The sequence below is a fragment of the Capricornis sumatraensis genome, chromosome 3 (genome assembly GCF_032405125.1).
Source record: "Capricornis sumatraensis isolate serow.1 chromosome 3, serow.2, whole genome shotgun sequence".
Classification (NCBI taxonomy): Eukaryota; Metazoa; Chordata; class Mammalia; order Artiodactyla; family Bovidae; genus Capricornis; species Capricornis sumatraensis.
In genome coordinates, this window is record NC_091071.1 from 62,995,894 (window position 1) to 63,011,298 (window position 15,405).

The 15,405-nt window shown below is 39.7% G+C and overlaps 1 protein-coding gene across 3 annotated transcripts in view; it reads right to left on the reverse strand.

Annotated features, from left to right (window-relative positions):
* Window positions 1-15,405, reverse strand: part of OSBPL6 (oxysterol binding protein like 6) — a 114,940-nt gene that overhangs the window by 65,255 nt on the left and 34,280 nt on the right. For all 3 annotated transcript variants that reach the window (XM_068966823.1, XM_068966821.1, XM_068966820.1), the window contains exon 3: window positions 603-695. In XM_068966823.1, coding sequence (XP_068822924.1) covers window positions 603-695 — 93 coding nt within the window. The remainder of the gene's footprint in view (window positions 1-602; window positions 696-15,405) is intronic.

Genomic DNA, 15,405 nt, shown 5'->3' on the forward strand with positions numbered 1-15,405 from the left:
TTCTGGGCCCAGTGATTTTGTTAATTACCTCGATACAGAAATATTAGTTCATCTCTCCAACAGAGAAGGACAATAATTTCTCTTGCCTTTCCCTTAGAACAAAGAGAAAGTGGAAAGAAATGAAAGTGTTAGTCACTCAGTTGTGTCCAACGCTTTGCAACCCCATGGACTGTAGACCACCAGGCTCCTCTGCCCATGGAATTCTCCAGGCAAGAATACTGGATTGGAGTATTTCAATTTCAATAGTGGACTGGCGTATTTCAATTTATTTCCTCCTCCAGGGGATCTTCCAGACCCAGTGATCCAACCCGAGTCTCTTGCATTGCAGGCAGATTCTTTACTTTCTCAGCCAGCGGGGAAGCCCCAAACAAAGAGAATTCTGGCCATCTGTATGTAACCCTGCAAATCTCAGCAAATACACTTTCATCTCTTCCCTTCTCAGGGCAAGATACCCTACATAGTGGAGGTGGAAGGAAGAGAAAGAGCAGTTCTACAATGGGCATCACAACTAGTTTAGGGGAGTCAGGTGAAAGAGGTGTTGTTCCACTGGCCCCAGGCCAGGCATCCTGCCACCTGGGAGAGTATCACACTGTGTCACTGACCTTGGAGAGGGGCACCGGCTCTGGTTCCAGCAGTTGCCGACTTATAGAGGGTTCGGTGCTCGTGGAAGAAGTCCTCTCCAGTATGTGGATGCTCTGAAAATACACGGAAATACAGCTGAGGGTTAGAGAATCCATTCCTCATGTGGATGGACGGGAGGGTGAGATCGCACACATCACACAGTAAGAGCAGTGAGCTAGGTTAAAGATGACAAGTTCCAGAGGGGACCAAAGGCAGCAACAACTCTAAGAAAAGTGTCAGGACAGGATTTTGTCTCCTTCCCTTGTGGATTTGATGGTGAATTTCTGCTACAATACTGATTTTAGTCTTAGAGAAAGAGTCAGAGAGCACGTAAATTTTTAAAAAAATGGACTAAGTCCCAACATTTTAATAACTTTATGAGAATGGTGGTACACCTACTACTTAGATGGCTAGCCTTATACAGAAATATTTGCTCCTCTTTCAGCAAACACAGAAAGGTCTACATCAAAAATCCCAGAGCCATGATACCATTTAGTCTCTAGAATTTCTTATAATCCTTATAGTTATATAATAGTATAATTATTAAAGTTACAATAATATAATTCTTATACGCAGAGAAGAAAACAATTCAACAAGCAGTAGATGTCTTTTACAAAGATTATAAAGAGCATTCACAGGTCAGAAAGACAACATTCCAATAGGAAAATAGGCAAACAAAGTACATGGGCAGGCAACTTGTGCAGAATATTGGAAGAGATGTTCAACTTCAACCACAGAGGTATTTAAAGAAATGAAAACCAAAATAATAATGGTTTTTTAAAACCCATTACATTCAAGAATAGATCCGGGTTGGGGGAAAAGGAGTATACAATCGGTATACTTTTTAAAGAGGAATTTTGCAATTTTATTAAAAAGTCTTTGGAGAAAAAAGTACTGCCTCATTGACCCAGTAATCTTATAGCTAAGTCTTTACTCTAAGGAAGTAATCAGACTAGTATGGAAAGATACAGGAACAGATACACTTACTATAGCATTATCTTATTATAGTAAAAAAATCTAATATATATGAGAATGGTACAGATTTTTGAGGAAGTATTAATACCATGCAATGATTAAAAATGATAACATGAACTTTGGTCTATTGATATGAAAAAAATAGTCATGGTGTTTGGTTAACTAAATAATCAGGCTATAAAAAATATGTAGAATATGATGATGCTAAGCTTATAATCAAAATATATTCCAGATGTTACAGTAGCTGTACAGAGGTGGTGGAATTACAGATGATTTTTAATTTTTTTCTTAATTTTTTTAGTACAAAAATATACATTGTATTTGGAAGAATTTAAGCACTTTATACAAAGGGATAAATCTGAAAGACATTAAAGAAATAATCCAATGGAATTAATATTTAAATACAGGCTGAAAAATGTAACATTTTTACTCTAGTTATAACATTTCATTGTTTCAATACACAAAGCTGGATTTTATTTACCTATTAAGATCTCTGTTTTTCCTATCTCATTGGAAAACTGTCAGATTAATGCTTGCTTCTTCATAAAGCAAGTTACACTTAGACCTGAGCCAAATTATTCTAATTTCTATTCAGACTTTTGATTATTTCTGTAATCTTGAAAATAAGAAGCCTGACTGTAAATTTTTAAAACCGTATCTGATTGCTTTTTTAAGTCACTTACTAGAAAGAGAATAACTGGGATGGAAGATTTATTTTTCTAATTTGTGAGGAAGCAGAAGAAATCAGAACAGATATTTGGTGACCAAACACAAAGGGGCAGTGGGCAGCAAGAACTTCTAATCTGGCAGCCAGTGTGTCCACGGACAATTTAAGCAGTAAATGGGACTCTGCTCTTTCCATTCCTAGGTTCACTGCAATTAGCAGGGAAAAATGATAAACGGGACTGGTATCCATACCTGTGTCTGAGCCTTTTGTGGGAGTCAGAAGCAAAGGCAGACTATGAAGAGAAAAACAGGCGGTGTGTGTTCAGATCTTTAACAACAAAGGGAACAAATGACCTGGGACTTGCATTATTGTTCATGTTAGTATTCTGGATGGGACCCTATTTAAAACATATAAGCTAAATATGAAATTTAGGTTTATTCTGAGATCATGTATGTAACAGGAACTAAAATGAGAATTATTGCTGTGGTTGAAGCAAAAATCGTATTACCTTCTAGGACACCCTCACAGCCTTTCATTTTGTGTGTGTGTGTTTAAAAATAATAAAAGTAAAATGTGCTCATTATAAAAAATTCAAATACAGAATAGAAATATATAAAAGAAGTCAAAGTTCCTACCCCACTGTTACTCACCCTCCTCATCCCTCTAGCTTCTGCAGCAGTGGTTCTCAAAAGGTTGTCCATGAACCTTAGAGGTTCCCATGGCCCTTTCAGGGCATATGCAAGTTGAAAACTTCTTATAACCAGACCAAAATGTTATTTATCTTTTTTACTCTCATTCTCTCTCTAATGTATAGTGAAGTTTTTCAGAGGTTATGTAACATAAGGACGCCTCTCTATTTTCATACATGCAGGTGTCTGGGCAATAAAACACACATTCATTGCCTTCGGGTCCCCGTTCCCTACCCCCTATAACAAATACACACAGTAAGAAATTGAAAACTTGGAAAGGAACTTGACCTTAGCAGTGACGTAGGCAAGAAATAAAGGACTAACTCAGGAACTTAGCCAGGTGAAAGAAACGAAATCACCTAATATTCAAATCAAGCTACAGACACGGAAATCAATTTAGGATATTTAAAGTGAGAAAAAAATGAGTTTTGTCTCTATAGAGACCTGGGGATACTTAAAGTGTAGCTGGGATTCTGTGGGTCAGAAAGGTTAGTGACGAAACAAACCAGAAGAGAATCTGTAAAATACCTACTGCAGTACCTGTCACAGAGAACACAATATTAGCTGTTTTCTCCACTCAATTTCACAAAAGTTTGCATTAGGGAAGAAAAGTAAGAGGTTCATTTATTTCAAACTTGTTGTAACAAAGAGTTAGACATGACTTAGCGGCTGAACAACACATTTCAAATTAGTGGATAATCCAAACCCAAATTTTGTTGATTTTCCAAGGTACAGAGAATCATAAAAATGTTTATTAAGATAACTCTATCTATCTTAGTAATAAATGGATATTTTTATTACCACTGTGAGGAAATTGAGGCTTTAAGAGATTAAATTGTGCTATATCACAAGGCTAATAAATGGAGAATCCAAGATTTGAACTTTTAACTTGAATTTAAAAACTCAGTGCTTTAAACTGCTATTTAATGATTCTTCATAGGGCCCTGGGGACCCCTTATTCTGGAGGGGCCAGACAATCTCCCTAAGGGCCACAGAGTTTCCTGCTTATCAGGGGACATCTGGGTGCACACCTTATCAAAATAACCACAGATGCTCTTAAGTTCTTTTTTGGAAAAACTGTTTAAAGTCACACTTTAAGTTTTCTCCTTCAACTATCACTAACTCAGTATATATTACTGGAAAAGGAAGGCGTGATTTATAAAATTACCAACTGATTAGTATAAATGTAACTGGCCCCCAAAATAAGCTATTTCATTTACTTTTCATAATGATAATAAAGAAGCCAAAAGCTCTTAAACAAATTTCTGCAGTATATTGTATGTTGTTGCTGCTGCTGCTGCTAAGTCACGTCAGTCATGTCCGACTCTGTGCGACCCCATAGACGGCAGCCCACCAGGCTCCCCCATCCCTGGGATTCTCCAGGGAAGAACAAAGGAGTGGGTTGCCATTTCCTTCTCCAATGCATGAAAGTGGAAAGTGAAAGTGAGGTCGCTCAGTGTGTCCGACCGACTCTTCGCGATCTCACGGACTGCAGCCCACCAGGCTCCTCCGTCCATGGGATTTTCCAGGCAAGACACTGGAGTGGGGTGCCACTGCCTTCTCCGAGTATATTGTATATTTGTACATTATTCGAACCTATCATCTATCTGATAATAAAAAATTAATCGACTACCTTAAGAATTGGCTTCAAACTCGTGGTTTTTAAATAAAAGTCAAAAATACATCCCTGAAGTTACATAAGGACACACAATCACTCATTATGTTAATGAGATACCTAAGTAGGTGAATGGTATGTTCTTAATATGGGCAGATATGAAGAAGACAGTTTTCAAATCTGTCATACTCAGTTTTGGACTTGAGTTCAACTGTGTGCTCCATGAAAGTAGGAACAGACTTATCTTCATCTTGGTATCCCACTTTCTTGACCTCTAGCACAAGGCCCTGCATACTGTAGCCAGGCAATCTCTAGAATTTTTTAGATCTCTTTTATTAAGTTGTAGAGAATGGTCTCTCAGCAATCATTAACACAAGATCAGGTATAAAACTCCCTTCTAGTTTCATCTTGGAATTATAAAAATCATAGCTCCAATAAGACAGAACTTTTGAAAACATTTTAAAATAAGGACTTAACTTTTAAAATGAAAACTACTGGTGAGTTAACATCTGGTGAATTAAGCTCTTGTTTATTAGATTTAAAGCTGTGACTGGTCAATGGAGAACACAAAAAAATGTATTAATAATATGGTAACATCTTCAGTAACAAAAATTAAATCTTCACATTTCCTTTATGATCATAACTTGTGCTATACTTGGTTTTCTTCACAAGCTGTCTATTTTCATATTCTTTCACGGTGACTTGGAAACACATGCCATCTACCCTCAAGGTGTTATACATATTATATAAGAAGGTTAAATAAAGGATTACATATATCTGTTCATTGTTCTTTTAAAATCAAGTTTCCTTTCAAATACTAAAATTACAACTAATTTCCAGGTCACTGTATTTTTTTAAAGACTTTTTTTTTTCTAGAGCAGTTTTAGCTCCACAACTGAGAGAAAGGTATAGAGATTTCCCATGTACCCTTGCCCCCACGCATGCATTGCTCTCCCCCATTATCAATCCCTCTGAATAGTGTGGTGCCATTTGTGACAAAGGATGAACTTTAGGTTCATTCCAGGTCAGCATTTTTAAGGAACTTGGAACACACAGAAAAGGTGAAAGTACTCACCCATCCTTTGTTCGCCCAGCTCAGAGAAAACTGATGCACACTTAGCTTAAAACCAGGAGTTGAGTGCATATTTCACTGCCGCTCTTTCAATTGGTAAAAGTTAGTCCCCTGGGTAATACCCACTAACATTAATACCTCCTGGGTAGCAAGCGGAAATCTGTTGACATGACTACAGTCTGGTTTATGTGGTATCAAAGATGTGGGTAAACAGACATACAAAGGGACATTTAACAACAGCTGACTGGTTTAGTCGCAACTCCTGCAGAGAGAAACGCGACTCTCAAAATGAAAGTCCACAGAACTGCTGAATGGATCTCTTGGCTTGTCTGGGCTCTTGTATAATTTCATTTTAGAGATGTAAAAGAGCTGCTGGAAAAATGGTAGGTGGTGGCTACCAATTTCTGTATAGACTCACTTTCCATACAAATTCAAAACAGTATTAAAGAGACCATTGCTCTCTGAATGTTAACTCCACTGAAACTGCTCATCTGATGAGTTTATCTAAGCTATAATATTTTTCTGTTCATGAATTATATAAACTATTTTCAAAGACAGATACCCAAAATGATTTATAAACTTCAAAATTATTTTCTTATTCAAGCTTTTGATGATTAGGCTTGTCTCTGTTCTAGTTTTTCTAATTTTGACAGAGCAACACTATTCCAGTGATACTAGTAACCTTTGTAGTGTTGATGATGATGACAATCATGATAGTTCATATTCAGTGCTTTCTATATCCCTGTCTCTTACACGGATTATTTCATGCCATCTTCATCAAAAGCTTTTAAATAATGGTTATTCAATTTATTTTATGGCTGATTGAACAGACAGAGAGCCTCAGTGAGGTTAATGACACAGAGTAAGTATTAGAGTTGGAATGGAAATCAAGATTCTCCTCTGGACTCCAAGCTTTTAAATACTGACCTCTACTAAAGTCAAAGTGAAAGTGAAGTCGCCCAGTCATGTCCAACTCTTCATGCATGCTAAGTCATTTTAGTCATGTCTGACTCTTTGAGACCCCGTGGACTGTAGGCCACCAGGCTCCTCTGTCCGTGGGATTCTCCAGGCAAGAACCCTGGAGTGGGTTGCTATTCCCTTCTCCAAGGGATCTTCCCGACCCAGGGATCGAACCCGGGTCTCCTGCATTGCAGGCAGACGCTTTACCCTCTGAGCCACCAGGGAAGCCACTAAAGTCAAAGCTAGTATTAGATGTCAAGATTGCTGGGAGAAAGTGGAAGCAATGATAGATTTTATTTTCTTGGGCTCCAAAATCACTGTGGATGGTGGCTGTAGCCATGAAATCAAGACACTTATTCCTTAGAAGGAAATCTATGACAAACCTAGACAACATATTAAAAAGCCGAGACAACAGGGCTTCCCTGGTGGTCCAGGGGTTAAGAGTCCACCTTGCAATGCAGGGGACACCAGTTCAATCCACGGTCCCGGAAGATCCCATATGCCGTGGGGCAGCTAAGCCCATGTGCCACAACTACTGAGCCTGAGTTCTGGAAGTCGTGAGCCCCAACTACTGAGCCCACATGCCACAACAACCAAAGCCTGGGCACCCTGGAGCCTGTACTTCTCAACAAGAGAAGCCACCACGTGAGACGTCCTTGCACCTCCACTACAGGGTGGCTCCCCACTCACCACAAGTAGAGAAGGCCGGCATGCAGCAACAAAGATCCAGCACAGCCAAAAATTTAAACAAGCAAACAAACATAAAGAAATAATTAAAAAACAAAGTAAAACAGAGACATCATGTGGCAAAGGTTCATACAGTCAAAGCTATGGTTTTTACAGCAGTCAGGTATGGATATGAGAGTTGGATCATAAAGAAGACTCAGCACCAAATACTTGATGCTTTCAAACGGTGCTGCTGGAGAAGACTCTTGAGAGTCCCTTGAACTGCAAGGAGATCAAACCAGTCAATCCTAAAGGAAATTAACCTTGACTATTCATTGGAAGGACTGAATGTGAAGCTGAAGGCCACCTGATGGAAAGAACCAACTCACTGGAAAAGACCCCAATGCTGGGGAAGATGGAAGGCAAAAGGAGAAGCAGGTGGTAAGAGAATGACATGATTAGATAGCATCACCGACTCAATGGACATGAATTTGAGCAAACTCAGGGAGATGGTGGGGGACAGAGGAGTCTGGCAGGCTGCAGTCCCTGAGGTCACAAAGAATCGGACATGACTTAGCAACTGAACAACAGCAACAATACAATATTAGATGACAAAAAACAACAGCAGTTTCAAGTAGTGTTAACCTTAAGACTAACTGAACACAACCTTCCATGGAAACAGAGGGGCAGAAATGAATAAAACAAAAATAAGTTTACAGCATTCCTAAATAGGGTGCAACCATGAGGTTTGCTTCCAAGTTTCCAGAACTAAGAGCAAGTCAGCTAGCTCTACTTCAGGAATGCAGTGTCTGATGAAGAGAAAAGAATGTAGTTTTGCAGTCACATAGACAAGCATACAAACCCCCATGGTGCTATTTACCATGTAAATACAGAGGGCAAATCATGAACCTCTCTCAGCCTCAGTGTTTTCTATCTCCAAAATGGAGATGTTAAAGTCTACCTTAGAAGACACTGCAAGTCACTGAGTTGACACCCAGTGTATGGACAGTTCTACCATACACTGGCACACAGCAGGCACTCCATAAATGGTGGCTAACAGCTCAGTTACAAATGATGTAAGAAAAAATTTTTAGGAATCTTGTGCATTCTTATTTCCACAGAAAGATGTGTCCAAATACTCTACAGGTGTACAACACCTGGGTGCCCTTTGGAAGCTGAGAAGCCATATCTGACAAGGCCATTATGTTACCTGGTCAATCTAGCGACTGTAGTCAGCACCATCTCATGACCGGAGCACCAGAGCTTACTGAGAAAGCTGGCAAAGTGAGTGGAGACAGATGCCTTTGGATACTTGCCAGTGGGAAGCAACAGCAGTGGATAGTGATGCACACTGCGTATCTCGTGAATGCCTACAGCAAAAGAGGCTCACGGTCTTGCCTGGTGTCTTCTTAATCATGTTCTTAAAGGGACTATTTTTATTCTTTTTGGAATAGCATACAATACCAAAATCACCAAAGCCAGAAGGCCATGACTGAAGAAGCAGTTAATTCTACCGCTTTCTCTATAGTAATGATTATCTTGCTCTCACTGAAAGACAGCAGAATTACATTAATAATAAATCTCCATATAAGCACCACTAAGATGAATGAAAGTAGAAAACTTTAGACACAACGGCTGGGAAAATTCCACACAGCACACCTGGGAAACCCTGAGGGAAGAACCAACAGTCATCACATTCTTCACTCTTGCTGCACAGAAACACAAGCTTGTTAAGAGCCAACAGCTATGGCCCTACATTGAAGCTGTCTGTTGTTGGAAACCCTGCATTGTAAGAAATACAATCATGGCCCATTGAGTGGTCCATTTATAGCCAAGAGGAGTTCAGCAATCTTGACTATGAAGTGTTAAAGGGATATGAATAAACAGTTCTTTCATTCCCATGGTTGCCTTTCAGTAACACTAGAACCAGAAATTACCTGTGGGCTTGCTCCCTACCTGTACTCACAAACATGCCGCAATACTGAAAACCCAGCAACTATGATCATACCTCATCACAGCACTTACAACCAAATGGCAATAAAAGGGACAAATACGAAGCCCATTTCAAGAGCAAAGGCTCTGGAATGTGCAGAGTTAATAAGAGGCAGGAGAACAGTTCTGGATGACTAGGAAAGGACACTAAGGTCAAGTTAATTTGTACTTTTCTATAAGGCTATTAAAATGACCCAGAACAGACAAAGATTTTCTGTATGATAATCACTCAAGATTTTGCTGACAATACAAGCAAAAAAAAATCATATAAACATTTTTATATGTATATTTAAGGCAGAGTTGGTTTGATTACCCTTGTAAACTCAGAGCAGATATATCTATGTTTTGCCTATATGTACTCATAAATATTTGCTGACAGAATGAACAAATATTTGCTATAATAATATACAGTGTCCAAGTTCCCACTTTCTGGAAAACATGCTTAAATTTCTATGAGATAAATAAAGATAGTTAGAGGGCAAAGAGGGGCACAGGTTTTGCTCACAGCATCTCAAAAATGTTTTTAAAAACTTGCTTTAAGTGTCCCATCTGGTATATACTTCATATTCATTTAATTTTAAATCTTATGGAGTTAAGGCTTCAGTTCAGTTCAGTTCAGTTGCTCAGCCATGTCCGACTCATTGTGACACCATGAACTGCAGCACACCAGGCCTCCTTGTCCATCACCAACTCCCAGAGTTCACTCAGACTCACGTCCATCAAGTCAGTGATGCCATCCAGCCATCTCATCCTTGGTCGTCCCCTTCTCCTTCTGCCCCCATACCTCCCAGTATGAGAGTCTTTTCCAATGAGTCAACTCTTTGCATGAGGTGGCCAAAGTACTGGAGTTTCAGCTTTAGCATCATCATTCCTTCCAATGAACAGCCAGGACTGACCTCCTTTAGGATGGACTGGTTGGATCTCCTTGGAGTCCATGGGACTCTCAAGAGTCTTTTCCAATACCACAGTTCAAAAGCATCAATTCTTTGGTGCTCAGCTTTCTTCACAGTCCAACTTTCACATCCAAACATGACCACTGGAAAAACCATAGCCTTGACCAGATATGAACCTTTGTTGGCAAAGTAATGTCTCTGCTTTTCAATATGCTATCTAGGTTGGTCATAACTTTCCTTCCAAGGAGTAAGCGTCTTTTAATTTCATGGCTGCAATCACCATTTGCAGTGATTTTGGAGTCCCCCAAAATAAAGTCTGACACTGTTTCCACTGTTTCCCAATCTATTTCCCATGAAGTGATGGGACCAGATGCCAGTCTGAAAGAGATGGGAATACCAGACCACCTGACCCGCCTCTTAAGAAACCTATATGCAGGTCAGGAAACAACAGTTAGAACTGGACATGGAACAACAGACTGGTTCCAAATAGGAAAAGGAGTACGTCACGGCTGTTTATTGTCACCTTGCTTATTTAACTTCTGTGCAGAGTACATCATGAGAAACGCTGGGCTGAAAGAAGCACAAGCTGGAATCAAGATTGCTGTGAGAAATATCAATAACCTCAGATGTGCAGATGACACCACCCTTATGGCAGAAAGTGAAGAGGAACTAAAAAGCCTCTTGATGAAAGTTAAGGCTTACAATTTTGTAATTAAAATAGATGACATTTATATTGTATTTACTATATTCTATATACTGTTTTAAACACATATATGTTTACATACATATGCACACTAACCCATAAAATATAACCTTTAAAAATAAACATTTTTGACTATAGAAGCAATACACGTCCACTGCAGAAATTTGAGGGGAGGGGAAAAAAAGAAACTAAACCCACCCACAACCAGCAATAAACTCTTCCAATATCCTGGTATATTTGCTTTCAGCTTTTTAAATGAACATATACTCTTGATCCTTAAAAATAAAATTGGAAATATACTATATTTTCAATGCAATACGTGGGTCTTTTTCATGTAACAACATATAATTTTCTCAAAGCTTTAAACATTTTAAAAACACTTTTAATAGCTGTGCAATATTCCACTGTATGGCTATGAGTCAGGTAATTAAATAAACTCCTTGTTGAATATTAGATTACTTCTAATTTTTTAATACCATAAACATACTTTGACAAACATCTCTGCACAGAAATCTTTACATGTATCTTTGGTTGTTTCCTTAGAATGCATTTCTTAGCAGCTGAGCTACCAGGTCCTGTGGTTTGATTTTTAAAAAGACTTTAGATACATACTGCAAAATTTCCCTCCAGAAAAGCAGAATTAATTAACATGCCAAGCAGTAGTGCATGACAGCATCCATTTCCCTGAAACCTCATCAAACGTGGCTATTCCCATTATTACAAAATCTGCTCTTTAACTAGGATTTGAGGTCAAGAAGGCTGGCACAACATGCATGGGGCTTTCCTTTACTTTTGTGAAGGTATTTTAATTACAATTGTTAGGTAGTTAGAATAGAAAAACGGAGTCCAGAAAGGCAGTGGCTAAAAGACAAGGAACGGAGAAGGCAATGGCACCCCACTCCAGTACTCTTGCCTGGAAAATCCCATGGATGGAGGAGCCTGGTGGGCTGCAGTCCATGAGGTCGCTAAGAGTCGGACACGATTGAGCGACTTCACTTTCAGTTTTCACCTTCATGCATTGGAGAAGGAAATGGCAACCCACTCCAGTGTTCTTGCCTGGTGAATCCCAGGGATGGGGGAGCCTGGTGGGCTGCCGTCTACGGGGTCGCACAGAGTTGGACACGACTGAAGCAACTTAGCAGCAAAAGACAAGGAAGGGAAAGCCCATGAAAACAGGACAAAGGAGGGTCCAAGGACTGGAGTGAGGACCTCAGGTAGAACAAACAGCTCTCCTGGCTAGCCCAAGTTACACAGGGCAGGCCCGGGGGGAGGAGGAAAAACATAAAAGAGGAGCCAAAGGGCCGGGGGTCTCTGCCTCTCTCAGGCGCATGCTCTCTCTCTTCTCCCTCTCTCTCTCTCTTCTCTTTACGTCTTTTGGGTCGGCATGCCCTCACACCTCGAGGATGTATTTTCCTTTATTTTCTAAATAAAACTGAGCTGTAACACAGAGCTGTAACACTGATCTGTCCGAGCGCTGTGTGACACACTGAGAGCTTTAACGTCCATCACTTCAAATTCTTGTTGTGACGAGACAGAACCGAGGAAATTACACACTCCCCTGACACAACCTAGGAGAATTACTAAAACAGAGAGATGGTAATTTTTTCTATGTGTCCACGTTGAAAGTCAAATAAAGCAGTTTTGTTGATGTATGGTCCTTTGGGATGATGTTTTTATAGTCCTAGTGAAATACCTGAAATGTGTTCTGTAGGAGTGATTGTGTCCCAGCCTCAGTGAACAACAACCTCCTGAGGAAGCTTCTGCAAACAACAGATTCCCAGACCTCGTCAATGACCTACGAATGAAACTCTCCAGGGTTCATAACTGATTATACTGCGCTTCTCTCCATTTAATGTTATGCCTAAGAACCTAGCAGGCAGTATTCATTTTGGCTCTGACGGATGGACAGACTTGCTTGTACAAACAGGCTAACCCAAACCAGCCAGAAGGTAATAAAATAATTCCGTAAGTGAGAAACCAAGGCAGGCGGAGAGAACCAAAGTGCTTTGGCAAACATACCAGGGCAAGCAGCAAACAGATTCTTTCTGGGATAACAATGAGTTCTCAATCACTTGTGGGTAATGAGTATTTACGTGCCAGGTGGGAAATTTCCTTCCAGTGGTCTCAGTTTCAGCACATTCGACACGGACTGAACACATGCCGTAAACATCAAGCAGCGCTGACAGCAATCTCCAAATGGTGGGGACAGCAAGAAATCTGTGGGGCTGCTCATTTCGTTTCATAGAAAAGGCTAACTGTAGTTTTCAGTAAACAAATAAACGATTGGAACTTCTCACTCCAAAAGCAATACATGTAGGGTAAGTCCAGAAAATTTAACATTCAGGAAAGCACAAACTACAAAATTCACCTTTAACACCAGGACTTCACAGTCATTATTAATATTTTCATCTATGTACTTTCTGGTCTATTGTTTCCCAGGCCAATGAGGACGTGAAAAAGCACTGCTATTGTTGAGCGAAAAAATGAGGAGGCGATACATAACTCAAGGGTAACTGACAAATGCTGTGTTATAAAGTTCACTTAGACAAGTACAGAAGGCCCTTTCCCCAGACATTCCTGCTCATCCAGCCCTACTACAGAGCATACAAGTGGAGTGGTCAAGAACAGGAACTCCAGAATCAGGCTTCCAGGGAGCAAATCCTGACTTAGCTGCTCATTAGCTGTGGCCAGAATATCCACCACTTTATACCAAAGTTTAGTTCTCTGAAATAGTGATCATATTTCAGCCTTCCATAGTGAGAACTCATGAGAAAGCAGCTGTTGCTGGTATTGTTCTATTATTCATGAACTGTGCCTAATATTCAGACTTCTCAGAACATCCAATTTTAAAAATGCACCTAAATCACAAAAGTTGGTCATAATGTGACTTTTTGCAAGCAGATACTATTTTTCCCATCAACATTGGTCCTAAGTCTTAAAAGCTAGGTTCCTTGGGATGACTGGAATCACCAAAAGGCTAACTTGGAAGCAAGTCAGGAATTTAAACTAACCTGGCACCCAGGGCTTTATATATCAGTCTCACTCTGGTTAAGACACTGCTTCCCTGATAGCTCAGTTGGTAAAGAATCTGCCTGCAATGCAGGAGACCTAGGTTTGATCCCTGGGTCGGGAAGATCCTCTGAAGAAGGGAAAGGCTATCCACTCCAGTATTCTAGCCTGGAGAATTCCATGGACCATACAGTCCATGGGGTTGCAGAGTCAGACATGACTGAGCGACTTTCACTTTCACTTTTCACTTTAGCATTTCTCTCTGAACTGAGAGCTGGGTTCCAGGGTTATCTGGCAAATCCCTGGATCCACTGAATTCTAAAATTTTTCTATTTAGATACTGGCAGATTTCAAATTATACTCATCCTCACTGATAAGACTGAAGATGATTTAAACTGGAAGTTAGATATAAATCAAGAATGCTTGAATTTTCCTCTCCAGAACTGAGAATATTTTTGTTTGGGGAACATTATATTTTTCACAATCCAAAGATGGAAATAGGTTTCATATTCAGAAAATAAAGATACTATATTTCAAAGCAGTAACTTGGTTTAGCAAAGCTATGTGAAAAAGATACTTCAGAGATTCAACTGGAAGGAAAATATTCCAAGTCAGTTTGTGTATAGGCTGGGGGATATTTTTATCAATCTGTTTGTCCAAGAATAAAACTTGTTATGAAAACCCTGTACACAAAGTTGAGTTGTTAATGAGGAACATTTTTACTTTCCGGTTTTCTAGACATCTTCTTCACTAGTAATTAAAGTTGCAAATAGAGCAGATGCTGCTGATATCAGAACTGGGTAGTTACGTAGTGGTAAACCAGACCATGGTTACTTGAGGCCCACTGAATCACTGTTGGGGCAGCGTCCCATGCTACCAGAGGACGTTAACCGAATGGGTCATGGCTTGTTTTGTTAACTATTGTAGACAATGTGTAGGAAACTTTTTTTTCTTACTATTAATACTTTATTCTTTTCTTTTCTGGCTGTGCCACACGGCATCTGGGATCTTAGTTCCCCAACCAGCGACGGAACCCATGCTCCTGCAATGGAAATGTGGTGTCTTTACCAATGGACCACCAGGGAAGTCCCAGGAAACATTTTTAGATATCCATGTAATTGAAATCTATCAGTTGTAATCACTGACCATAATATTGAATATATATTTTATTAAACACTGGCAAGAAGATTAACTACCAGCCTCTTATGACTTATTTTTTTTCCTTAAAACGTTCTTTATTTTATGATCTCTAAGCTTCTGTAAACTTTAAATCATTATAAGGATAGCTGTTTTTTTTTTCTTTGATTTTTCATTAAACAAACAGATTAACTCCTATGTGCCTTTCACATCTAACTCAGTAGAGCGATAACAATTCACTCTAGTAATAGGTACTCACCTGGTAACTGGGCTTTCCTGGTGGCTCAGATGGTAAAGAATCTGCCTGTGATGTGGGATAACCGGGTTCTGTCCTTAGATTGGGAAGATCCCCTAGAGAAGGGAATGGCTACCCACTCCAGCATTCTTGCCTGGAAAATCCCATGGA